The sequence below is a fragment of the Monodon monoceros genome, unplaced genomic scaffold (assembly GCF_005190385.1).
Source record: "Monodon monoceros isolate NGI ecotype Baffin Bay Population unplaced genomic scaffold, NGI_Narwhal_1 Super_Scaffold_6, whole genome shotgun sequence".
In the NCBI taxonomy this organism is placed as follows: domain Eukaryota; kingdom Metazoa; phylum Chordata; class Mammalia; order Artiodactyla; family Monodontidae; genus Monodon; species Monodon monoceros.
In genome coordinates this window covers 47,516,453-47,543,114 of record NW_021703783.1, presented here as the reverse complement: position 1 = coordinate 47,543,114, position 26,662 = coordinate 47,516,453, and the positions used below count along the sequence as shown (strand labels likewise).

General features: G+C 37.6%; 1 protein-coding gene and 1 non-coding gene across 3 annotated transcripts in view; one reads left to right on the top strand and one right to left on the bottom strand.

Annotated features, from left to right (window-relative positions):
• Positions 1-21,722, bottom strand: part of MON2 (MON2 homolog, regulator of endosome-to-Golgi trafficking) — a 123,927-nt gene extending 102,205 nt beyond the window's left edge. For both annotated transcript variants that reach the window (XM_029205050.1, XM_029205051.1), the window contains exons 1-2: positions 21,226-21,722; positions 6,679-6,742 (exon numbers count right to left, since the gene is read on the bottom strand). In XM_029205050.1, the coding sequence (XP_029060883.1) occupies positions 6,679-6,742; positions 21,226-21,336 (175 nt within the window). In that variant the 5' untranslated portion in view covers positions 21,337-21,722. The remainder of the gene's footprint in view (positions 1-6,678; positions 6,743-21,225) is intronic.
• On the top strand, positions 13,466-13,572 carry LOC114886293. The gene has a single exon (XR_003791299.1). It is a non-coding gene; the product is annotated as a U6 spliceosomal RNA (small nuclear RNA).
• Positions 21,723-26,662: the final 4,940 nt, after the last annotated feature.

Sequence of the window (26,662 nt, the reverse complement as noted above, 5' to 3'; positions counted from 1 at the left end):
GCCATCTGTATATCTTCTTTGGAAAAAATGTCTATTTAGATCTTCTGTCCAATTTTTAATTGGATTGTTTGTTTAGGATGCCTCATTGCTTGAGAGTACTTCACTACTGTCTCTGAGATATTCTTCTAAGCTAATGACACCCATTCTGCAGGCTTTGATGGTGCTTTTTTTGATCTTACCATAAGATGTTAACAGAAAGTTTTTGCACAACAACTAGGGTGACATTTCAAATAGCAATGAAACTTACGTGATACCAACAATGCACGTTAACTCAACTGATGTGACAGTATGAACAAGTTCACACATGCACTGAAAAAGACAACTACAACACTATCTGGCCCACAGTGATTCTAAGATGCCATTAATTGTAAAATGCATACCAATTTGGGGAATATTAACATGTGAAAAAACTGTGTATCTTAGAATGAATAAAATAAGGTGAGTTACACTGAAATATTGTATACATGTCAGTCACAGTTATCCGGATCTATCAAGCTGAGTTAAGCTAATAATAAAAGTAATTTTTAACTCGATTTTAATGTAAGTCAAAGGTACCCTTCCTACTTTTTTTTCTCCCAGTTTATATGAGAATATAATGGTCAAAGGAAATTTCTGTTATCCAGAACAGATGATCAAGAACAACCAAAAAATAAAACCTATTGAACTATTCTATTTTTTGAAGCATAATGTGAAAAACGGAAACATATCTACCATATCTAGATCACAATGAAGTAATATAAAGATCGTTTTTTAGAAGTTTCTCATTATTTTTCTCTTCTGTTAAATGTCATAATGGTCCTAAGAAGCAGAAATTAATTCTACTCTTCTAATTGAGCAATTGCTGCTTTCTCTTTATAAACAATAATTTTAATTACATGCACTTAAAGGTGGCTTTACATAAAAAGCTTCCTACGGGTTTAGAGTTTAGAAACCACATTGAGGAAAAGGCTGTGCAGCAATATAAAGACATCTTGCCTTAACCATTTTTAAAAAAATCATTCCATGGAAAAAAGAGGAAAAGGTCAACTCTTTTTAATCAAAACTTGGCGGGTGGGCGGTGGGGTGGGGAGAAAAAAAGTTTAATTTCTACCTAAGTCCCTTAAGAAGCACAACTCCTTTAACAGAATAACACTGTGTGTTTGATAAATATATTTTACTTCCAAATTTTATAACTGTGAGATCAAATGATGCACTTTCACACACCTGAAAGAGGTCCAGCAGGTCCCCATATCCTAGGGGTTTCCTTGCTCTGAGCAGTTTCACTGCAAAATTGCAGTTTTTATCCTGGAAAAAAAGAATTAAACTAGGATACCCCACTATGAATCACACTAAGAGGGGTTAATAAAAGTTTTATTATAAATTTTAACAGTCATTAAATAACATATTATAATTCTTGTGAAAGAAATAAAATGTGATGCAGACATGATTGCTACCCTCAAAACCCTTAAAATCTAGTTATGGGAAAGACTGATATTTCTAACAGTAAAAAAATTTTAATGGTTCAGAATGTCTGAAAATATTTTAAATGATTCAATATGAGGACAAATAAAAGTATGAGCAGCTTCATCTTAAAAGTACATTACAGGAAAAGGAAGAATGATGTTGGTACAAGCGGTTAGTAATTTTGCAAAAGAAAAAAAAAATCTAGGTCCTCATGTCACCCCATATATTATAAAGAAAAAATCAAACCACAGAAAAACTAGAAGACAATGAAAATGATTATCAACTATGTGGAAGGAGAAGGACTGCCTAAGTGGAGAGCAACAAATAAGAAAAATTAGTTAAATTATGTAAAAATTAAAAGCATCTAGATAAAAAATTAAAAGGTAAATGATGCAGAAAATATGATATAAACATGATGAGAAGTTAATATTTTTGCTATATAAATAGCTCAATTTGTTAAAGAAAACACAAAAACTCCAAAAAAAGTAATAATAAAAAGAAAATAATAATTCAGAAAAAAATGTTCAACATTAAAAAGAAATGTCAATTAAAATGAGAAGCCATTGCTTGTTCAATTACCAAAAAGATTTTTTACAATAATAATCTGGCAAGGATGCTATAAAAATATACTCGCATACTGTCAGTAAAGGCATAAACTTTTACCTTTTCAGAAAGCGGTATGATGACAAATTCTAAGAACATGTTCATGCCCTTTAATTTAATAATTTCATTTCTAGAAATGTATCTTAAAGAAATAATTCTAAATATTGAAACATGTCTAACATAAAGGAATTGTTAAATAAACTACAATCACTTGATGAAATATGGAACAATTTAAAAAATTAGAAAAGATGGCATCAAAAAAAGTATATATACGGGCTTCCCTGGTGGCGCAGTGGTTGAGAGTCCGCCTGCCGATGCAGGGGACACGGGTTCGTGCCCCAGTCCGGGAGGATCCCACATGCCGCAGAGCGGCTGGGCCCGTGAGCCATGGCTGCTGAGCCTGCGTGTCCGGAGCCTGTGCTCCACGACGGGAGAGACCACAACAGTGAGAGGCCCGCATACCGCAAAAAAAAAAAAAAAAAAAGTATATATGATATAATATTATAAAAGGCAGGATACAAATTAAAACTGCTTAATGTTTTTTTAAAAAGGGGGGAAAACAATAAATAAGAACACATTATATGGCAGAGAAATCTCTCTGACCCATTAGGTCAGTTTGTGAGCAAGGCATTAAGTACAGCCCCCTGTATCTTCTATCCCAGATTATAGGAATAGTCTACCAACAGACCTCTGTCTTACAGATGATACGCTGAAATATACCTTTCACACTGCTGTCAGAGTAATGTACAGAGTATAAAAATATTAATATGAATGTGTCACCTTCCTGATTCAAACTCTTTCCATCAAGCTGCTCAGGAGGTTACACAATGGCAACAGTCGGATAGTGTATCCAAACAGATCGAACTGTTTTATACCACATGTATTTAAGTAACTTCCCTTACTTACAGCTTCTACACCTTATTTGCCTGGCTAACTCCTTTTCAAGCATCAAGACTCAGCTTCAGACTCCCAGGTTGGGTTAGAAGCCTTCCCAATGTTCTCGTAACAAGCCTATCTATACTTCCATCTTGGCATTTACCATACAGCCTCAGAATTTTCTGTTTAGGGTCTGTCTCCTTCATTACTCTATTAACTGGCTGACATGAACTAAATATGACAAAATTCATGTACTCAAATAATCATAACATGAAAAATTAAAGAAAGGTAGAAAAATATACTAGAGGCAGAACTCAGAGACTTACTTGCATTTTGGAGTGACTCATTTATTAGCCTACATTTAAGGAGGGCTTACTATTTATTTCCCATGTAATGTGCTAACTACTAGCAATATAAGGGAGAATAAGATATTGATCCTGACCTCAGGAAGTATGTCATCTGGAAGGGAAAATTTCTGGCAAAGAACTTCAAAAAGTAAATGGAGGAGCAGGTAAGCTAAACAGAACGAATGGCACAAACATGCTTTTCAAATATATTTCTTGTATTAACATATAGATTGCAGATGAATTATATTACCCATCTTCGTATCTCCTCTAGTGATTCTTACATAATTATTTCTTTATTAAGAATATGTTATATGATATATTCTATAGATGTCTGCAAAATATCACAGGTATATGTACTGATAAAATATACTGAAAAAAATCAACAAATTACCTTTTAATGTCAGAAAAAAAATTCCAAAGTATATTTACTCACTGCTACTTAAATTAGAGACCTTTTAGTAATAAGACTATGTAGATATGAAAAGGATGAGGGAAACTGTGAGGAAAGAAGAACACAAATCATACATAATGATTATCTATGTAAAAATTCTCTATGCATACTGACAGTAGATGAAAGCAGTCATAGGTGGATGTAACTGTTATGGTTTTCAGTTAGGGGTTAAATATACAATTTTAAAATATCACAACTTCATTGAGCTCCTTGTTTCAAATATTTATTAAAATAGCAGATTCTCTGTTTATGTAATTTCTGTGTAACACAAGCCTTCTCAGTCAATTTCAAGTATATTTATTGTAAGCTGGGATAATAAAAACAATTTGTAATATATGGCAGTCAAATGTAAGATTAAGGCACCTGGACTTCTAAATGAAAAACTTTATGTTGCTTGCTATCTCTCATTTGCAGTTTTATCTTTAAAGAAAAAGGCAATGTTGAGATAATGATCTGTATATTTGCATCGATGCTGACATTACCTGGCATAGCATTCCCACTTATGTCAGCATTCATGACAGCAGTGAAAACAAAGAAAAATAAACATTAAAGGAGGATGCTTAAAAGAAGGGGAGATGTAAAGCAAAGACTTATTCTGCAATGTAAATAAACTTTCCTTGGAAAATAAATCTAAGAAAACTAAAGTTGGTTAAAATCTATGCTAAGTACTGTTTAATCAGATTAGTCAATCCTAATTAAGGGTTCTGATTTTTATAGCAACCTTTTATATTTTCTGAATATGCAGAGATATCTGAGAATTCAGTATCTCATTTCATTTGAGACTCCTCAATTGTTTGATATCTTTAACATCCATTACAGCACAGAAGTAGTAACCTATAGTCTTTAGAACTACAGAGGAGTAAACATTTCTCAGGAAATAAAAAAGTTAACTAAGAATTTTTCTCGGTGTTAACTACACCTTGAATTAAGTACTTTAGAAATGACATATTGACTAATTTAAACTCTTTCCTTTTTCTTAGGAGCCTTTGATTTTTCAAGATGACAGTGGTCTAAAATCTACAAATTTTTACTTATCAATTGCTATAAATACTTGGTTAAAATACCAGAAAAAAGTTTAAATGCTAATATAGCTCCTCAAGTACATGGTTGGATGCTATGGATATTATAGCATGAACTATTAATTGTATGTGCATAAAGATTTGTTCTAACTTGATTTAAATAAAGCTAACTGAATTAAAATGAAATTAATAGCCAGTTTATATATTAAACTCATACTGAGACAAAATTTTTCTTACTTGTCCTTAATATGAATTAGACACTTTACTTGGTACAAAACTCTGTAACAGACAATGATTCTCTGAAGAAATCAGTCTTTTTAAAAATTCTATCAACTACAGACTTAATGAAATTTTCTATTATTGGAGATTAAGGACTTACCATGATATCAGCAATGACAGTAGCAAACGTAAATATTTGTAATGATATTCTAATGCGATTGGACTATGATGTCTCCAACTTAAAAATACCCAGGCCCATAATTTATCTTGAAACATTAATTTCCTCATGGTAGCTAATCAACCCAACATGCATCTCCCAAACCCACTTGCCCATCCTCCCAATCCAACCATACATACCTGTGCCTTTACCCACCACTTCACTATACCCCTTTTCTCAACATGCACACAGAGCATTATCCAACGCTGTGAATAATGTTATAGAACTCTTTGGTGTTTTGTCAGAATATTCAAAATCAGAGAAGCTGTGAAAAACAGATGCAACTCAACAGGGCTAACCCTAAGCTGACAAGTGAAATCCACTCTCACCTGTCACCCCTAAACTGCCCCCTAAGTCTTCATTACATTTTGTAATACTGTTTGAAATTCCACCATTTAGAGATTTACTGGTATTCTTTTAAAAATGTAAAGAGACTTAAGAGAGTTAAAGAGATTATTTACTATTTGGACTTTGTGTAAATTAACTTAATAGGACTGCTTTTCTCCTATAACTAGCTGAGACCAATAGCACTACTGGAATTGGAAATGCAGATTGAAGGATCAGCAAAGTAAGCAATGGTTAAATATAAACACTTGGGAGGGAGTACATAGTGTCAAAACCTCACGATACCGTGGCAGCACACTGCAGCAGGAAGAACATGGGTTCTGAACAGCCTGGGATTTGAATCTGATTCCACCACTTACCATGCGACCTTAGGCCAGTAACTTAAATCTCTTTGCATCTCAATTTGCTCTATTATTAAATAAGAGTATTTCCCCACAAGGTTGTCATATAAGAAAGAGTGGCCCAAATGCCTCACATGTAACAGATTCTCAAAAAATGCCAGTTTCCTTCTTTTCCATGTTCATTATTGAGGCAAGAAGAGAAAGGCACCAAGGAAAAGAAAGAAGCAGACTGAGTATCAAAAGGGTGCCAGAGAGAAACTCCTGAAAATTCCTCCCTGAAAAGCAGGGTCAATCAAAAGAATGTTAAGAAAACACTTTTCTCTGTTTTTTCCCATTTTTTCTTCATGACCATGTTGTCTTAGTCTCAGGACTCAAAACTCATATAGTACTACTAAATTTTTAATGCTATATTATGACCTTATATTGTATTAAAGATAAAATAGGTCTTAGAAGGTGGTCTGAGAACCAATCTTCCATTCAATTCAACAAATATTAATCGAATGTCTCTTATGGGTAAGATGTATCTTAGGTGATTGATAAGAGGTGGAGGACAATACAAAGATGAGTAAGAAAGATCCTTTCCTTCAAGGATTTAGTAGTTTTAAGTTTTCTGATTTCAGAGAATCGTACAGCATTCATCTCTGGGAAACCCAATTAGTTCATAAATTAGGGACTTTCACATGTTCTTTATTATCATGGATAGCATGTTGGGGCATAAGAAAGAGATGCTATAAAAAAACTTATGGGTTTTAAGATTCTACTTTTACTATTAGTCAAATTTTCATTAATTGTTGAATTTTTAATGCAAAAAAATTACCTGCCAAAATTTCGGTGTTTCGTGCAGCTATTGTTTTAACTTTTATTATTCCTGATTCAGCAGCCTGCAAGAATAAAAATAATTAGAACATAAAACTTACTATTAACATGAATTATCTAGGGAAAAGAAATCATATATGATAAAATCTCAAGCACAGAGTCAGTCACTATTATTTATTTTCCAAACTTCAGATACTAAAGCCTAGTAGTGAAACACACATTAAATGGAATAAAATGTGATTAATTTGATTATTCACATGTAAACTCTGCACTACAGCATGTTGCCTTTCTATGCCTTAAAATGCACCTGGAGGGCTTCCTGGTGGTGCAGTGATTGGGAGTCTGCCTGCCGATGCAGGGGACACGGGTTTGTGCCCCGGTCTGGGAAGATCCCACATGCCGTGGAGCGGCTGGGCCCATGAGCCATGGCCGCTGAGCCTGCGCGTCCGGAGCCTGTGCTCCGCAACGGGAGAGGCCACAACAGTGAGAGGCCTGCGTACCGCAAAAAAAAAAAAAAATGCACCTGGAATCCCTAGTCTCTCACATTTAAATCTTCAGAAAATAAAAAATAATAAACAAAAACAAAGCCTAATGAAAAAAATTAGGTTTCTCTTTCCCATTTCACACTTCTCTCTACCCATAAAAAAAATTTGCAAAACACTGCAAAATCAAGTAAAACTGCTTTGAATTAGGAGAATGAATAACTAAGAACTGTCACTACTTTTAGATTGCGTTTTTTTAAACACCCATTCCGTTTTCATAAGGTGTCTCAATCACTTCAACATAAGTATGTTGAGCTGGCAGTACTTGAAAGTCATATGGCATTTTACACTATGCCACAGAACTGTGGTGTTCAATATGGGAGTCATTTGGCTACATGTAGCTACTAAGCACTTTATACGTGGCTAGCCTGAATTGAGTTGTGTTCTAAGTATAAAATATACATGAGATTTTGAAGACTTAGTATGAAAAAAAGAATGTAAACTATCCCTTAAATATTTACATTGATTAAATGTTGAAATGATAATATATACTGGATTATATATGTACTGGTTTGAATATACTGGGTTAAATATGATATATTATTAAAATTAAATGTTTCTTTTTACTTTTTTAATGCAATTTAAAATTACATATATGGATTGCATATTCAGCCCACATTATACTTCTACTGGACACTGTTGACATAAAATATTGATATATAACATCCATTACAGAAACTCAGGACATTTTTACTATCAAGAAATATGCCTATTTTATACTTATACTGATCTCCATACCTCCAAAAATAATAAATACTCATATATGTTCAAGTTTTCCTATTAATTTGCTTGCTACTTGTTCATTGATTTTTATCTCCTACTGTTTACTAAGGGACAAGTGGTAGCAGGCTCTAAAGGTTTAAAAATAATTATGGAAGAACCCAGTGTCCTTTGGGTTATTAGGTTGAGGACCAGTGGATTAATGCATAAAACAAATAACACACTGTAGGTTATACGATGTATAGTAGACCTTTGTCATTTTGCTGGCTTCCAAGAACCTGAAGCCCTTGTCTGTGATCGGAGAACTCAACTTTATGAGTTTTGATCAAGACAGAGCCTATCTTCCACTATTCAAAATTTAAAATGCCAGATACTTGTTTTCCCACATACCTTGGCAGCCTCTGATTATCCAAATAGGCACACCCGCCAGGAATTATGAATACGGAGGCTAGTGGCACAGAAAAGCAGAGACAAGATGGAATTCTGTCTGACAACAGCCACAGTGGAGCCAGCATCTAGTTTCCAAGGGCAGTGACGGCAGCAGAACCAGTGGTGGCATGGGGTGGCCAGTACAACCAGCAGTGCAATCTAAGGCACCCAGTCACTGTTCAGCAGAGACAACAGTAATGGTCTCACTGGCAATGAGTTTTGCTGTGGTTCTTAGCTGTTCAGCCTCCCTTCGTTCCTGTAATTTCTAAGGCTCACTCCATCCAGCCTTCTACCAATTCTGTGAGACCCTCAATGTTTTATCAGTAAACTTAATTTCTGCTTAAATCAGCCCAGGTCAGCTTTCATTGCTCACAGCTAAGAAGCCTAACGGATATACTACAACTCACTTCTACAACTTTAAGAAACGGAAATGTCCCATATTAAACGAACATAGCTACTAGCAGGAAAATATAGTCAAAATAAATTATTCCAGGGAAAACTTATTGAGTTTCTGATTATCTGGGGGCAGTGCATATTAGAAACACCAGGAGCTTTAAAAAAAAAAAAAAAAGCTTGATGCCCATGTTGCAACCCATCTCAATTAAATCAGAATGACTGCCAGTGGGAGTCAAGCACTGGTATTTTTAAAAATCTTCAGGTGATTCCAATATGCAGCAAAATTTAAGAGGCTACTGTAATAACATAAGCAAAAGATGATGCTGGATAGGCCTGAGGTGACAGTGACTGAGATGGTAAAGGAGTGGTCAGATTCTGGATACACTATGAAGATGTACAAACCACAACAAATTTACTACTATAAAAGTTCAGTAACACCGAAATTATTATGTATACTTTGTTATACTCATACACCACCTCAAACTCTCTTGGGTAATTTTCTTACTGAGCCAGCTGAAATTAATCTGTGGTCACTGAGCTTTCTTCCATCATCATTTTCAAATGTCCAAACTCTCCCCCTCCTTACTAAGGCCCTATGTACCCTGCATATGCTCAATTCAGTATTTCATTCTATTTCAGGATCAACAGAGACTGATCAAACTAAACCATCATAAATTCCAATGTAATCTGTCCTAACTTCCTGAATTCTAGTCAGTTTCCAAAATCAGCAGTGTAGCATAGTGGATGCTAGATGCAGGTAAAGGATTTCAAATTTGCCAGACACTATTTTGATTTCCTCAGATAAATAAGAATTGACCCATGTATGAATCATAAACAAGTTATGAAAAATATATATTTAACAAATTTTTATATGTACACACAATAAGGAAAATAATGAGTGCTTTTTCCTTAAGTAGTTCCAAAGTAACAAGTGTTTTAAAAGATATATAACCAGTATTTTCATTCAAAGACTCAAGAAATCACCAAAAGGACTATTTGTTACCTCAGATATAATTAGAACTATCTCACAGCTCCTAATTTTTTACATCCAACTTTCTATTGTCAAACTTTGAAACTGAACGATCTTATTCTCATAGGTACCCTGTGTTGCTGGAAAGTTTCACTATCAATGTTTATTGACAACAGTTGTATAACACAGTCCCCCTAGTCACTGCAGTGCTACTTCATACCTCAGCCTAGCCTACATCTTTAAGTGTCCTGTATAAATGCAAGTATTCAGCCCAGATTTCCTTCTATTTATCAGAGACTGTCTGTGTGAAGAAGAGTCTTTAACTTCTTGCTTTAAAAGCAACCCCTACTCTGATTAGATACTTATATATCCATAGGGGAACTACTCAATTTTTTTAAATATAAATTTTATTTGTTTTATTTTTGGCTGTGTTGGGTCTTCGTTCCTGTGCACAGGCTTTTCTCTGGTTGTGGCGAGCAGGGATTAGTTACTCTTTGTTGCGGTGCACACGCTTCTCATTGCGGTGGCTTCTCTTGTTGCAGAGCATAGACTCTAGGCATGCAGGTTTCAGTAGTTGTGGCATGCGGGCTCAGTAGTTGTGGCTCGTGGGCTCTAGAGCACAAGCTCAGTAGTTGTGGTGCATGGGCTTAGTTGCTCCGCGGTATGTGGGATCTTCCCAGACCAGGGCTTGAACCCGTGTCCCCTGCATTGGCAGGCGGATTCTTAACCACTGCGCCACCAGAGAAGCCCCTCAATTGTAAATATAGTTATTTTTTTCCTGAATTGGCCCTTATGGAAAAAAAAAAGTGTCAGTTCTGTAGACTTGAATAGGGATGATAAAAGTTACGGTGGGTAACCTAAAATCTCTATTCCTGAGGGCAATCTATGAGTTGGGAAACAAAACCTAAAGTATTAAATATACTGCAGCATTTAATATTTGTTAACCTTAAAATTAATGTCTCTCAAGCAATATTTTTTTTCTCTTTCTCAAAATTCTTTGCTTACCCAAATAGACACACCCACCAGGAACTCTGAATATGGAAGCTAGCAGTATAGAAAAGCAGAGACAAGAGAGAATGCTGACTCCTCTTTCAAGAGCACACAGAATATGCTTGGCCTCACTTCTCAATAAACTATTCCTGGGCAATCTCAATCCTATGGTTTCAATTACTTTCTAAAGGCTGAAGAATCCTAAATTATATTCCTGTCCCTTAACTGTCTCCTAAACTATAGGATTTATTAACCTATATATTTTAAAGGCACCTTAAATTCCAAATATTCAAAACGGATGCTATTATCTCTCACACACACCCCCAACTTCCACCTCAGCCCCAGATAAACCTATTTCTTATTCCTATAATCTTTATTTTTCCAAACAGCAGCAGCACCCATCCAGTCACTGGCCAGACACCTGGGGCTTCTCCCTCATTCCACAAATATAATCAGCCACAAAGGTTATGTAGCGAACATCTCTCATACTCTTTTTTCTTCTCAAATGCCACTTCTACACCTTAGTTCAAACTTCTCATTATCAACCTAAACTAAGAGATTTCTCTACTTCAAATCTTGTCCTCCACCCATTCACTGTCTCAAGTCTTCAACGGTCCCCCAGAACCCACCTCTACTAGTGTTTCTCAAAACTGAGTAGTGTAAGGACATCTTTTAAAAGTTAAAAAAAAAAAATCTCATGGACCTATCCAGTCAGTGACAAATTTAAGTATTTATAAATAAAATTAGGAATAAACTCCTTATTTTTATAGCTCTTAAATTATAAAGCCAACACATTCACAATAAAGTGAACACTAAGGTAATGTGACAAATAAAGCTTTGCTGAAATTAAACCACTGCTAACAACATGAAGATAGTGCAGGTTTTTCTGATTTTGGCACTCCTGTAGTACCATGAGCAGTGACAGAAATAATTTTTTCCACCACCTTCTTTCTATGGCAAGTATCAAAAAGCCCTTCCATCTTTGTGGGCTGTCTATGGTTTGTACCTATGGTTGATCACATTCCTCCTATGACATGTCTGTTTCTCTACTCTAGCTGTAAGCCCCATGAGGATAAGAAATATATTTCATTCATCTCCCCATATTACTAATGCCTATCACAGTGCCTAGCATACAGGGGCTACATAATGAACATTTCTAAATAAACAAATGAAAAGTTCTAAACAGAGGGAGGGACTTTACTGCCCACTCACTGAAAAATAAAAATACGGTGGAAATTTGATCCAGAGACTGACAAAATGTCATCAGGACTGCAGTTTCATTTCTCTACCATTCTCTTGGTTCTGTCCTGTTCCCTGGGTAGGTTCATCCTCAGGCTGCTCCCAATCTTGGCAATAAAATTAGTTCCAGCCATTCTACACCTCACAACTTCATATGACACTATCCAGAAAGAGAGAAAAGGTCTCTTCCAGTAGCTCTTGAGGAAGAGAGAGGAAGCTTTCCCTTTCCAGGATCACTCACTGGCATTATGTGACTTGGGCAGAAAGAGAGGTGCGGATAGGGAGGGTTAAATTAGATTAAACTAATCAAGGTATCCTGGAGCAAGGAATGAGATTAATTCATCTAAATTCAAAGGGTTGAAGATGAAGGACGAGTGCAGCCTACCACTGAAAGAAGTAAGAGGGAATGAATGCTAGGAAGGGAATTAGCACATGTCCACTACTAGAACCACATACAAATTTACAAAAATAATAATACGCTTCTCTTCACCAAAGCTTCTATGTTGTATTTTAAAAAACAAAACAAAAACATATTTACTTTTTATAACATCTATGAGAGTAGAGCCTCAAAATTAAAACAAATTTACCAAAGCTCCAAATTAATTATTCACAGGATGTAGCATGAAACAAGAGCTAAAGAAGAAATGTGAAATTCAAGTTAATAGCAAGTTAAGGAGAATAATGTACTCAAAAGATACTAGGGAGGTATTAAGCTGCCTGTAGACTTATGATTTCAGATGTCAGGTAAAATCAAAAGACCTAAAGTCAAGTCCTCACTTGGGAACACCTAATAGATCTAGAACACTCCCTAGAGGACAATATCCTCATTAAACAATTACTACATTGAAACCAATAAACTTTTCTTCTGTTACATGTAATTAGCCTAAAATCCCAAAGCTCTGAAAAATATATACCTATATGGCATCCTATTCAAAACCTCTGGACTAAAAAACAAAACAAACAAAGAGAAACCTCTGGCTTGGGGGCTTCCCTGGTGGCGCAGTGGTTGAGAGTCCACCTTACGATGCAGGGCACGCGGGTTCACGCCCTGGTCGGGGAGGATCCCACACGCCGCGGAGCGGTTGGGCCCGTGAGCCATGGCCACTGAGCCTGTGAGTCCTGAGCCTGTGCTCCGCAACGGGCGAGGCCACAACAGTCAGAAGCCCGCGTACCGCAAAAAAAACAAAAAAAGACAAAAAAAAAAACCTCTGGCTTCTAGGAAACAAATTTCGTTTAAGATACATATCAAATGAAAGACTGAAGTGCAGATTACATGTGGACAGCTAAAGATATATATGTGGTACCCCTACATATATGGTATCCCTTTTTTTTCCTTCTTTAAAAATTTAATCTCCTACAAGTATCTAATTAGCACCTCTCAGAAATACAAATGCTTTGAACTATGATGGACAGAAGGATAAACAAAGATGCAGAACTGATCCTTAAGGAGAAATTTAGAAAAGAAATACCATAGCAGAAGGTAAAACATAAGAGTTATAAGGGTGCTCGCTTTGGCAGCACATATACTAAAATTAGAACGATACAGAGAAGATTAGCATGGCCCCTGCACAAGGGTGACACGCAAATTCGTGAAGCGTTCCGTATTTTTAAAGATGTTAAAAAAAAAAGAGTTATAAGGAAATAACTTATAAAGTAAGCTTAAATGAAAGTTAAGAAAGCAGAGGAACTCATATTAGCTTGAAAAGTCTGGGCAGGAGCTGCAACTGTTCTTGCCCCAGCACCAGCTAGTACATGGCACACAGCCGGTGTTCAAAAATTATCTCAGGAGCAAATGAATGAATATATGAATGAGTGAATTAGGGAAGAAATGAGAACATTATCTGTAAAGTTGGTTCATTCAGGCAACAAATAAATAAGCAACATGGGTTAAATTAAAGGTAGAATTTTAGCTATAAAAACATGGAAGGAGGTGATTCCAGGACAGCAAAAGGAACCTCAAAAGCCACAGCATGGAAGAGGGAAGGAGTATTTGGAAATGGGCATATTTGGCATATGAAGAGAATATGGGCATATTTGGAGAATGAATAGCAGGCAATAGAGTTTGGCTGAATTATAAACACATCTGAGGAAAAACTGAGGGTGATGAAAGGTTGGGAAGATCAATAAGGTCTGAAATGCTATGCTGAGGAGTTCCTAAGTACAGAGTAGCCACTGAGAGTTTCTGACCTGTTCAGGTACATTATTCCGGTGGTAACATACAGAGTGGTCTTTTGCGCCATTAATGCACATCAAAGCTCAGTCATAAGATTGAAACCTGGAGCTAGAATAATAGCTAAGAAAATAGAAAAGAGGTGAGATATGTTAGAAATTACAGAGCTGGAAGGAACATCTGACAATGAATACAATGTAAAGAGAGTTGAGGGAGAGAAGACAGCCACATATAACTAAGGTAAGCAACAGTGATAAATACCATTAACAGAACAAGTGAAATGTGGGGACAGGACAAGTTTTAGGAAAAGTAAGTTCAATTACCAGAAGTTCTATCTGAAGTATGTGAAAGATACTCTGGTAGATGTGTTTAACAGACAGCTGGAAATACAAGTCTAAGCTCAGTAAAGAGAGCAGAGTTAATGAAGTAGACTTAGAAGTCATCAGCACTGTAGTAAGGCCAGAAGCAATGGGAGTAGATGAGAGTGCAAAGGAGATGAGCACAGATAAAGAAGAGGTCTCAAGACAGAACTTGGGATACACCTATATGTAAAGAAAACGAGAAGGAATACTGAAAGAGGAAGGAGAAATAGGAAAGTAGAATGTTACAAAAGTCAAAATGAGAATGACGAATAGCAACAAATAGCCATGTTGCAATAGAGTCAATGGATGCAACATTCCTAACCTAGTGGAAAGACAGTATTTTACGCAACTCTTGAGTTAACTTCAAGAAGATAAAGGCAGTTTCTCATTGATTTTTGTATTTCCTGCCATGATTTACACTTAAGAAACTAACTTCTATTAAATGATAAGAGTAATAGCAAAACCCTCTATTTTCTACATGGTTAAAAATAAGCTACACTTCTATAAAAGAAAAAAGGAGGAAAATAGTTTCATTTCTGGAGACTGTCTTCCTTTTTGGTTTATTAGCCTGAAACAATGTCTTTTATTTCTTCTATGTCACCAAAGCACAATGCTAAGAAGATAATACATTCTTTTTTGACTAAACTATGTTTTCATTGTCCTTTGCTCTCTATTCATTTTCATGAAAGTAAAAATACAATGGTCAAAATCTTAGTAAAAAAATAAGCTATGTATGCTTTACACTTTAACAATAAATTTCAGTGGCTATGGTACTAACTTTCGTAAATATATAAAACACGCTACAGACTAATCAAAAACTTTTTAAAAAGCTCTCATTGTAAAATGCTCTTAGAATACTGCAATAAGCTTGTAAAATTTTCCTAGATGTCCTAGTGAAAATGTTACTGCTTATATTACTCTTGAAGTTAACATCTAAAATATTTATCAGAAGAAGATGAATTTAATAGACCCTAGGAATCTAATGTACCTTTTCTGGAATAAAGTCAACAGCAGCATAAAAAAAAGAGTAGAGTCAAAATCTAAGATCACTAGCATGTCTACATAACTATGTAAAATTGCATTATACAGGAAAGTAAGTCTTGACCAAAATAATTTATAACTCCTTACCACACTTGTCATACTGCTCTGACTAGTGCTGACAAGTTTTTTGAATAAATTGTGAAAACTAATTTATTTCAGTGTATAAAGCATGGATTATTATTTATGCTGAGGGAAAGAACACAACTGGCTGTATCATGAGCAAATTTCTCTGACCAACGTCAACAGGAAGAAAACTATAGTACGTTATAGGATACTAAACAAAAACAGCTCCCAATTAAGCATGTATACATGATCCAGCCCTCATTCTTCACTGTCATAAAGTCCTGAAAATGAGATCTTCACCCTAGCAGAAGAGCCAGCTGACTTGGGCCTCAGTCCCCAAATAGCTGGTTGAAGGGAAAATCCTGTCATGGTAAGTAGAGGGCATCTCTCTCACCAAGGGTCCCCACTCAGCCAGCTAATGCATAAAAACAACAGACACTGAGGAACTCTACCACAGGAACCTTTGCTTTTATAGGCAAAAATCCCTGCCAACCAAAAGTTAAATGTATAAGAAGAAACAAAGTACATAGCCTGAGAAGACTACTTGTGCTTTACTATATACACCCTTACTGATTCCACTTCATTTAAAAAGAGAGAGAAAAAAACCCATCCTCAATCCTAATTCTGACCACCTCAAGTCAAATGCCCTTCATTCCCTTTCCTCTTCTTTCACCCACTCCCTGGACTTCATCATCCTCTAGTGCAGCACCACTTGGCAATCTGAAATCCAATATCTCCACTTTCGTCCCTTTTGTCCTTATCCTTCTAGCTCTCTCACTCCCCAACACCACTGTTCTTGGATTAAAGTGTTCCAATTCAATTAAATTGCTGCTAGTCCCTTAACCTTTCCATCTTGCAATCAGTCAAAGTTGTCTTGGATTGCCTTCTTTGGGAATCCAACCTAGATCTCATGATCCATCATCATTTCAACCACTTTTCCTGCGAAGACTCTTAAGTGTTCCAAGTCAATTTCTCCTTCACTTCTACAAAGTGATCCACTGCTCCCCTCAAACTTCCTATCACTATTTTCACCACAAACTACTCCTAGCAACAAGTTTGTTTCCTGTCTTACCAAGAAAACAGAGGCCATAGGTCAAACTGTCCACAAATTCCTATCCCTCCATTATGCCCCTCGTTCTTTATTACATTCAAATCCATTTTTTTTCTTTTACCCTTCTTCTGTCAGAAGATAATGTGTCCCTTCTCAGATTGAAAGCCAGTTCATACACTTAAGCCCCTGAAACTCCAGCTTTTTCAGGGACCTTGCTCTAGCCAAGTATTCCCTTTCTCTCCCATATCCCTAACCTTAGTCACCCCAGCTGCCTCTTTCCCTTTAATGCTGTTATTTCCCAAAGTTCCTCCTGATATTCTCGTTCTATACACTCTTCCTGGGCCATTTTATCTACTCCTGTGGTTTCTACTAACATGTATAACTGACACGCCTAAATCTAAAATTCTAGACTTCCCTCTTAAGTGCCAAACCATCATTTTCAAACACCTACTGATCATTTCCACTTAGATGTCACACATAAACCTTAAACTTAATATTCATGACTACTCATTTTCTCCAAAAACATTTTTTCCTCTTAGTGATTTACCCAGTTTCCCAAGCCAGAACCCTGGGAGGTATCACAGATTTCGCTTTCTACATTATAAAAAGGTCACTGTGCCCTGGCAATTTTACCTGCTAAATCTCTCTAATCCATACTCTCTCTTTCACCCATGTCTACCACAATGCAAGCCACTTTCTGTCTACCCCTACTGCTACCTCAGTGCAGACAATCATCTCTATAAAATTTGCTCTCTATGCCTCAATCTCAATCCCCTCTAATTCTTCCCTTCAGTACTGTTACTGTAATGTTACTGAATATAAATTTGATATTACTCCCTCTCTTAAAAAGCCTTAATGGCTTCCAATCACCTTCAGCATGAAATTTCTTTTACGTGGAATACAAACATGTGCTATTTCCTCTGCCTAGAATGACCCCCTTCTTCTCTTGGCTGGCTTCTACTCATCCTATAAAGCCTCAGCTCAGGAATTACAAACTCGCTCTGACCACACTTCTAGGCTCAATTAGATCCCCCTCATCTGTTTCCACAGAGTAGTGCCTGCAAATAGAAATGACCAAAAAGGTTTTATTCATTAAATACATAAAACCTCAGAGTTTCCTGCCTCTGCAGGCCACTGAATATCAATTACACCAAAGTGATTTTACAAAGTTTTAAAGTAATTTTTAAGACAATGAAAAAAACTTTTCATACAAATATTCCAGAACAAATTAGCTAGTATGCCTATGCTAAAAAAAAAAAGGCTTCCCTGGTGGCGCAGTGGTTGAGAATCCACCTGCCAATGAAGGTAACATGGGTTCGAGCCCTGGTCCAGGAAGATCCCACATGCCATGGAGCAACTAAGCCCATGTGCCACAACTACTGAGCCTGCACGCTACAGCCCGCAAGCCACAACTACTGAGCCTGCGTGCCACAACTACTGAAGCCCACACACCTAGACCCCGTGTTCCGCAACAAGAGAAGCCACCACAATGAAGTCCGTGCACCACAGTGAGGAGTAGCCTCCGCTCGCGGCAACTGGAGAAAGCCTGCACACAGCAACAAAGACCCAACGCAGCCAAAAATAAATAATAAAATAAATAAACTTAGTAAAGAAAGAGAGCGAGATAAAGAAAGAAAGAGAAAGAAAGTTATACTGCTGAAGCATGAAAATTCATATTTAAGGAAAATGAGAAAAAAGAGGAAGGACTATTGCTGTTATTATTTAATTACTATATTATAAAATGACAAAATGATATTATAGCCACTATAAAAACAACTTAATATGCAAATTGTTTTGTAAATGAAAACAATTAAGTTGGAGAAAACTGTAGAAAATCCAAAGATAAGTAATAAATATCAGTAAGTAAGACATTATCCTTTATCAACTCTTTTCTTCTGTTTTTGTAACAGATTTGAAATCTTAAAAAATCCAGCTTATTATTAAGAAAAATATTAAAGCCAAGCACTATGGCCAAAAAGGTAGAAATTATTAAAACTTAAAGACTAAACATAGAATGTCTCACTTCATTCTACCTTGTTTATAAAGTAATGGAGAGGGACTTCCCTGGTGGCACAGTGGTTAAGAATCTGCCTGCCAAGGCAGGGGACATGGGTTCAAGCCCTGGTCCAGGAAGATCCCACACATCGCTGAGCAACTAAGCCCGTGCACCACAACTACCGAGCCTGCACTCTAGAGCCCATGAGTCACAACTACTGAAGCTCGCGCGCCTAGAGCCTGTGCTCCGCAACAAGAGAAGCCACTGCTTGCCGCAACCAGAGAAAGCCTTCACACAGCAAAGAAGATCCAACGCAGCTAAAAAAAAAAAAAAAGGAATGGGGAAGGAGACAACCATTCCAAAGCACATATGCAGTTAGCACTGTATTGTATTAAGTTCTTGAGTAGGCTTTTAAGTAGTTCAAAATGACTATTTTTCAGATAATGTTTGTGAAGATACTGGGAGAATGTTAACCAGCAAATCAGTATACAGATGGAAAAGCTTCTCATACATAGAAAGGCTATGCCTTAGGGTCTACCAAGCATACCTCTCCCCTGACCTCCACCCTCCTAAAAAATAAATACTACTAAAAACTTACCAGTTCTTTTAAGAACAAAAGTCAAAATACAGCACTGCTATCAAATTACCAGGGAAAATTTAATTCAACGAAAATATTTCTTGAAAGTCAAGCCTCTCTCCTAAAAAACCATCACTATTAGGCTAATGACTTCATTCTTGTTTTACACTTGTGACACAGTCAAGGTTTTTTTTTCAATTCCTAAAGGACTGCCCTAAGCATATTAAAAGTGCCACTGGTTAAGAAGTCAAAGTTCTTATATCCAACAAATTCTTGTGGAGCCTGTACTATACACAAAATTATGTATCAGAGATAATCACACCAAAAGTTACTTTTGCCATAACCTAGAAGACTAGGTGCAATTACTAAATACCTCTTTAGCTAAGGTTCAAGTAAAAAAAGCTAATGAGCTTTATTGAAAGTTCCTAGATTAGAAAGGGACTGAGTTTTAAAACTTTGTAAATTAGCTGTTTGGAGCTCTGAATGCATTTTCCAATAGAAATAATGTAATAAACGGCAATTAAATCCGCAAGCCAGCCCACAAAAGCCTATGATACAGAGGAATCACAATTTTTATATGGATTATAAGAACTGGGAATAGCCGGTTCTATAAATTACTGTTAAAATTACAAAACAGGATTTGAAATTTTCTAATTTCCTTACAATTAGAACAGCCTATTTCTTTAAAATTATTTAAAATGGCCAAATTGGTTTTTTGTGTGTTTTTTGGCCAAATTCTGTAAAATACTTTTTATAACTTTGAACAGATCATATAGAGAAAATAATGAAAATCGATATCACAACAAACTACTGACTGTCTGAAATAAAACTTATAATAGTCATCTTTCCAAAAGTGGCACATCTGGTTTCCATCATTGGGTAGGTAATATTTTCTTACTTTATTAAAAAAAATACTAGATGGAGTTTGTTGAAGAATGATGAGACCAAAGCACTTACAGAAAAGTTAAGGTTCCTTAGAAGTCTAAAATTCAAACTTTATTGGGTAAGTTCTAATTATGAAATTGCAGGTACTCCAAACTACATTAAATAGGAGGAAATATAAAATAATTGCTTTTACAAAAATGTCACTGAAATATCTTATTTCAGAAACGTGAAAAGAAATTGAGTAGCATCTTTAAAAAGTTTAAGAGAAATAAAATAGCATCTTAAGATAAAAAGCCAATAGAGACTAAATGTTAATAATTTCAATTCAGGAACTATTTGGAGAATTTAATTTGTATATATTAACTTGAGCCTGTTTAATAATACGCTTTTTCCCTCTTAAGACTTTCTCATCATAATGTAATAAACCCACTATTTAACCCTATTTTACATCAGAAAGAAAACTGAAGCTCAAAGAGGTTAAGTAAGATGTCTTTCTGTTTTGCTAGCACTTAAATTCAGGTGTATTCTATTTGACTCTAAGCCCAAACTTCTCAGTACAGTATTGCTCATAACAAGGCTTAAATGATTCCTGTGGCTCTTCACTGTTTGTCCTAAGTCAGGTGTCTCTAGATAATTGAATACTTCATGAGATTGGTAAGAGTTAAGCTGCATGACCCACGACAAAGAAGGAAAGCTACTTCCAATTGAGCGATATATACTATAAACACAAAGGGGCACAGACTGTACAACAACTATGATTATTAGTTTTTAGAAGCAACAAACATAAGTTTCTGAATCCTGCCGTGACCAATTTAGTGTTTGAAAACGGCCAGAAAAGGGGAGGGTACCATACACCTAGCTGAATTCGCTGAATCGGCTCAAGCCGCGAACTTCCTTCCTAAATCTGGTGGACAGGACGGTAGAGAAAATGAAAGCGCCTCACACTCGCCAAAGCAAACTATAAAAACGCTTGTGGAAAAACCCACCGGTTCGTACATCTGGAAAGATGGAGGGCCAAAAGGGAATCAGACAGGGCTGGAGGATGCAAGTGAAGGACGGGGTCTAACAGGACCGGCTATGCTCACCGTGCCTTCTCCCGAAGTCGCCCGAAGCTTACCTCCTTGACAGGTGGGAATTTCTTCTTGCATTCCAGGGACAGGGCCCGCAAGTCGCTCTGCATATTCTCCAGCAGCTTCTTAACCGCCTCGGGGCTGTTGGTGCCAGACATGATCCACCAAGCTCCGTGCCAATTTCTGAGCGGCACAAACGAACTCCGGCACCTGTCAGCTCCGTGGGGCGACAGGCAGCTCCTTCCAGGAGCCTCCGGCCCTTGGGCTGTCCGCCTCTAGGGCTCCGCGGGGGCTCGGCCCAGCCTGGGCAGCGAGCCCGAGCGCCCCCGACAGCCTCCTCGCAACTCCCCCGGCTCTTATCCGAGGGGCCCCCGCAGTCGCCCCGCCCCGCTAGCCTCCGCCGGCTCTGGCAGAGGAGCCCACAAGGTGGGCAAGTCCCTCCCGCTGACGCAGGCTGGGCCACACCAGTTGTCACCAGCCAAACTGGTGAGAAGCTTCAGCGCTGTCTCCCCAGACCTCCCAGACTCTCCGACGCCATTAACCGAGTCGCCCACAATTCCGAGCGCGGCCGGGACACGTCAGCTGCACTTCCGGGCACCACGGCCACCGCCTCCGCCGCGGCCAACCCGGGCGGCGAGCCTCAGGCAAGGCGTGGCTAGGGGCGTGGTCACGCTCCGGGCAGGCCCGGATCAGGCCCGGGGCGCTCCCCGGGGCCCCCGCTCCCGGCCTCCGAGCCGGCTCGAGGCGCAGTTTGCCTCGAGATTCGCTTCCGTTTAGGTGACAGGTGTCTGAATAGAGCCCCTGGTACTCGTTGTTGTACCTCTTTGCGTATGTTTGTGTTAAATTGTATTTCGGTGTAAACAGTTTGCTTCCTTTCGGATTAATCTTCATTTGTCTTGTCCCTCTTCATTTCTGCCTCTTCGAATCTCGGGGCTAGTGGCCCCAAATCAACGCTTACCTTATGTTAATTTTTTTCCCCCTGAGGACCTAAATTGCAATTCCTCCACAGAGTTGTACAAAGCATGCTGGTAAACTTACTGCGGAGCAGTCACTTATTTTCGTAATCTGTAAAATGGAACATTAAACTGCCCTCTATTCCAAACCCTCCGCTGGTTTTCCATTTTGCCCAAAGTAAAAGCCAGAATTCCTCTTTTCACCTACCTGGCGCTCTGCGATCTGTCTCGCCTCCTTTACTGCGTGTCTGTCTCCTCGCTAAAATGAAAGTTTCAGAAGCGTTGGGTTTTTTTGTTTTGTTTTGTTTTTTTCTGTTTTGTTCCCTGCTGTATCTCCAGTGTTTAGAACAGTGCTTGGCGCAAAGTAGGTGATCGATTAATATTTGTTGAATGAATGGATACCCTACTAAAAACAGCATTTTGATGCTCAAATAAGGAACCCATATAAAAGCCTTCATTAGGTCTGAAGTGCCAAACACATGGGAGGCAAAGATAAACAGAAACGTCATCTGTGCTTCTACGAAGATCCAGGTCACTATACTTTTGTCCAAAACATTTTGCAGCTAATGAGTAGGAAGCAAAGAAAGGTAGAGGGAAAGCCTGAACCAGGGTAAAGGTAGGAGACGAAGAAATGAACACCTTCAGACAACTGAGCTAATGACACCTTTACAGGACGGAAGACAGGGACCTATGAGATTTTCAGTGGGCGGCAGTGTTGGTTGTAAAATAAGAAGGCCTTGCACCACAAGTAATTTGTAAACTAAGCAATTTCTTTTTCTTTTTTTTCCCCTGAGACAAAGCAAAGCAAGGGTGAATAAAGGTGGCAGATGAGGTAAAAGTAGGGAGGTCCTAGAACAGTAGCTTGGATCATTTGTGCCTATCACACAACTTCTGGGAAACTTGACAACTGTATTAAAAGATGTGAATTTAGCTAAAAAATAAAAACTTTGGCAGAATTGTCACAAAGGCAGCCACATACAATATGCAAAGGAATGGGCACAGCTGTGTTCTACTAAAGCTTTATTTCCAAAGAAAAAAGAAATAAAAAACTTTGGCAGAATACAGGAATATGTGGCAGATGTTATTCTTGAGGTCCCAGGGAGCTTTTTAAAAATGAGCCTCTAATAACTGGCCTAGTAATCTATGACAAGTGTCCCCAACTCCCCAGGCCATGGACCGATACTGGTCCACAGCCTGTTAGGAACCTGGCCGCACGGCAGGAGGTGAGCGGCCAGCGAGCAAAGCTTCATCTGCCACTCCCCATCGCTCCCCATCGCTCGCATTACCACCTGAACCATTCCCCCACCCCGTCCGTGGAAAAACTGTCTTCCACGAAACCGGTCCCTGGTGCCAAAAAGTTTGGGGACCGCTGCTCTAGGATTGAGATCCCATCTAGTGCCTTTTCCTATGTAGCCAATTTTTCTATTGAAATTTATTTGTTTTTTAAATAAATTTATTTATTTTATTTATTTATTTTTGGCTGCTATGGGTCTTCGTTGCTGTGCATGGGCTTTCTCCAGTTGTGGCGGGGGGGGGGCTACTCGTGGTTGCAGTGCACAGGCTTCTCATTGCAGTGGCTTCTCTTGTCGCGGAGCACAGGCTCTAGGCACTCGGACTTCAGTAGTTGTGGCACGTGGGCTCAGTAGTTGTGGTGCATGGGCTTAGTTGCTCCGTGGCATGTGGGATCTTCCCGGACCAGGGCTCGAACCCGTGTCCCCTGCATTGCAGGTGGATTCTTAACCACTGCACCACCAGGGAAGCCCTATTTGTTTTCATTATTAGTAACGTTGGCATGATTTACTCAAAATCAATCTTCCTAGAGTCTTTTACATCTCTATTATATATAGTTGAGGGAATGCCGTTGGAATTCATTAATTAAAAGTGACACAAAATGATTTGAAACGCCAAAATTTTCTTAATGTGTAACAATTACCTATATCTAGTATTCTGTAAATTTCTTTAAAAAAAACAAAAACAAATAGTTTTCCACTTACATATGCCCAGAGAGGCTGTATTGCCCCAGGAACAATGCATGACTTTATTCCAAAACCAAGCAAGTTAGCAAAGGTAAAAACAATTTTTGGTTTCACAAGTTAAGAACTCAGGTAAACTCAGGAGTTAGCATTCTGAAAACAGAATCATTTCTCTTTTAGCACCAGAAACAAATTTTTCAAATATGTATTATTGTTTTCAGGTATATCAGGAAGTACTTTTAAAATTGTAGCACACCTGTAAATGTTGGTATGAGTGTAATGTGCCTACAGAATCTGTCTTCATTGAAAATTACACTAATAAATGCCTGATAAATCTAACCTTTTATTACCATAAGTAATGCTTTTACAGCATTATCAAATAGTAGCTAAGCCTCAGGCTCTCAAGTCAAAAAGCCCTCCATTTGAATCTCTGCCCTGTTAGTTACTATCTGGGTGACTCCAGCAAATTATTTAACATCTCAAATTTTCAGTTTCCACTTCTTTATTTAGTTTTAATTTTTAAATTTTATTTTATTTATTTTTTTATACAGAAGGTTCTTATTAGTCATCAATTTTATACACATCAGTGTATACATGTCAATCCCAATCGCCCAGTTCATCACACCACATCCCCACCCCCCCGCGGCCTTTCCTCCTTGGTGTCCATACGTTTGTTCTCTACATCTGTGTCTCAACTTCTGTGCTGCAAACCGGTTCATCTGTACCATTTTTCTAGGTTCCACATATATGCGTTAATATACGATATTTGTTTTTCTGACTTACTTCACACTGTATGACAGTCTCTAGATCCATCCACGTCTCAACAAATGACCCAATATCGTTCCTTTTTATGGCTGAGTAATATTCCATTGTATATATGTACCACATCTTCTTTATCCATTCGTCTGTCGATGGGCATTTAGGTAGCTTCCATGACCTGGCTAATGTAAACAGTGCTGCAATGAACATTGGGGTGCATTCTACTTCTTTAAAAGAAGAAAATACAAGTGCCATCCTCATGAGGTAGTTCTAATATCTAAATGAGATATTGCAGGTAAAGCACAATACCTAGCACACATTAAGTGTTGAGTAAATGTTTTAAATAGAAAAAGGTAACTTTTGAGGTCATTACTCACGCTGTCTTTTATTAACTTCTAAATAGACTTAATTATCAACAAGTTTTAACTTTCTAGTTGAAAATTAGGAAACCCATCTTTTTCTGAGCCTTTGTTATGAATCTTTTAGAAAGTTAATCTAACAATGAGCATGTATTCATGTGTAACAAGAAAACATCTAATATCATTCTGAAACATCTATCTCAGTTTAAGGATGACATACAAATATTACTCAATCTACCTTGCTAGTTGTTCAATCCCTGAGATTTCATCATCATTCATTTATTCTCCTCTTGGACTTTTCTCTCTTTCACCTACTCCATAAATATTAGTATTTCCCAGGATTCTGTTCCCAGCTCTCTTTTCTTAATTTATCCTCCCAAGTGATCTTATACACACCATGACTTCAATTCCTACCAATCCATTGATATCACCCTATATAACCTCCATTTTGACAAATACCAATAGAATGTCCAGATTAACAGAAATACCACAATAGGGATAACACTTGGATTTACATATCTAAGGGATACAGAAAGGAATATAGTTGTAATATCAGCCAAGATATGAAAGTGCAAGCTTCTAGACCTTCCAAATACTCAGACCTTCTGGAATATATAACATCAGATCTTCTGGAAACTTTACTTCCCCTTCAGTCCTAGCCTTATATATGTAAAGCTAAACTGGTCCTATACATAGCCTTCTGAAGAGACTGCCTCACCTAGGCAAGGTAACTCATCAATTTCAGAGTTATACAATGTACAGTGTGATAGCTAAGGTGCAGTACAGAGGATATTCAGACATGAACAAATCCTATATTCTCAGCTTCCCTAGGCTAACACAGCCTAGTCCAAGAGCATCCCTAAAGTTAGTGCTAGGGAAATAAAACAAGAAATTGTTATTCAGATATCTCTGAAATTCATGATATCAAGCCCTTATACACAAGATTATAACTCCAGAGCTCTTGTGTGAGATCCAGATATGAACATTCCACTGCCTACTGGACTTCTTTACCTGGAAGTTTCACCGGCACCTGCCACTCCTCCCCATAAAGGAGTCGGTCCTCTTCATATGTCACATTTCTCAATGAAAGGCATCACCATCCATCTGGTTGCCCAGACGAGGAAACTAGGAATCAGACTTGATTCTTCCTTCTCCCTCACTGACTACATCTAAGCTGAATCAAATTCTGTTCATTCATCCCTCTTCGTAATCCAATTCATTGATCATCCATCACCATCTCTCACTGATTTAAAACAGATTCCAAAGTATAATCTCTACCTCTAGTCCATTTTCAACTTATTTCCACATTGGTCCCAGGATCTTCTTTCTGAAATGAAAATGTGAATCCCTTTTATAATTATTGTTTTCAGATTGAACTCCAAACTCCTTTTCATGGTGTACTAGTTAGATTATTTTTAGATACCTCAGGCAGTAGGGGTT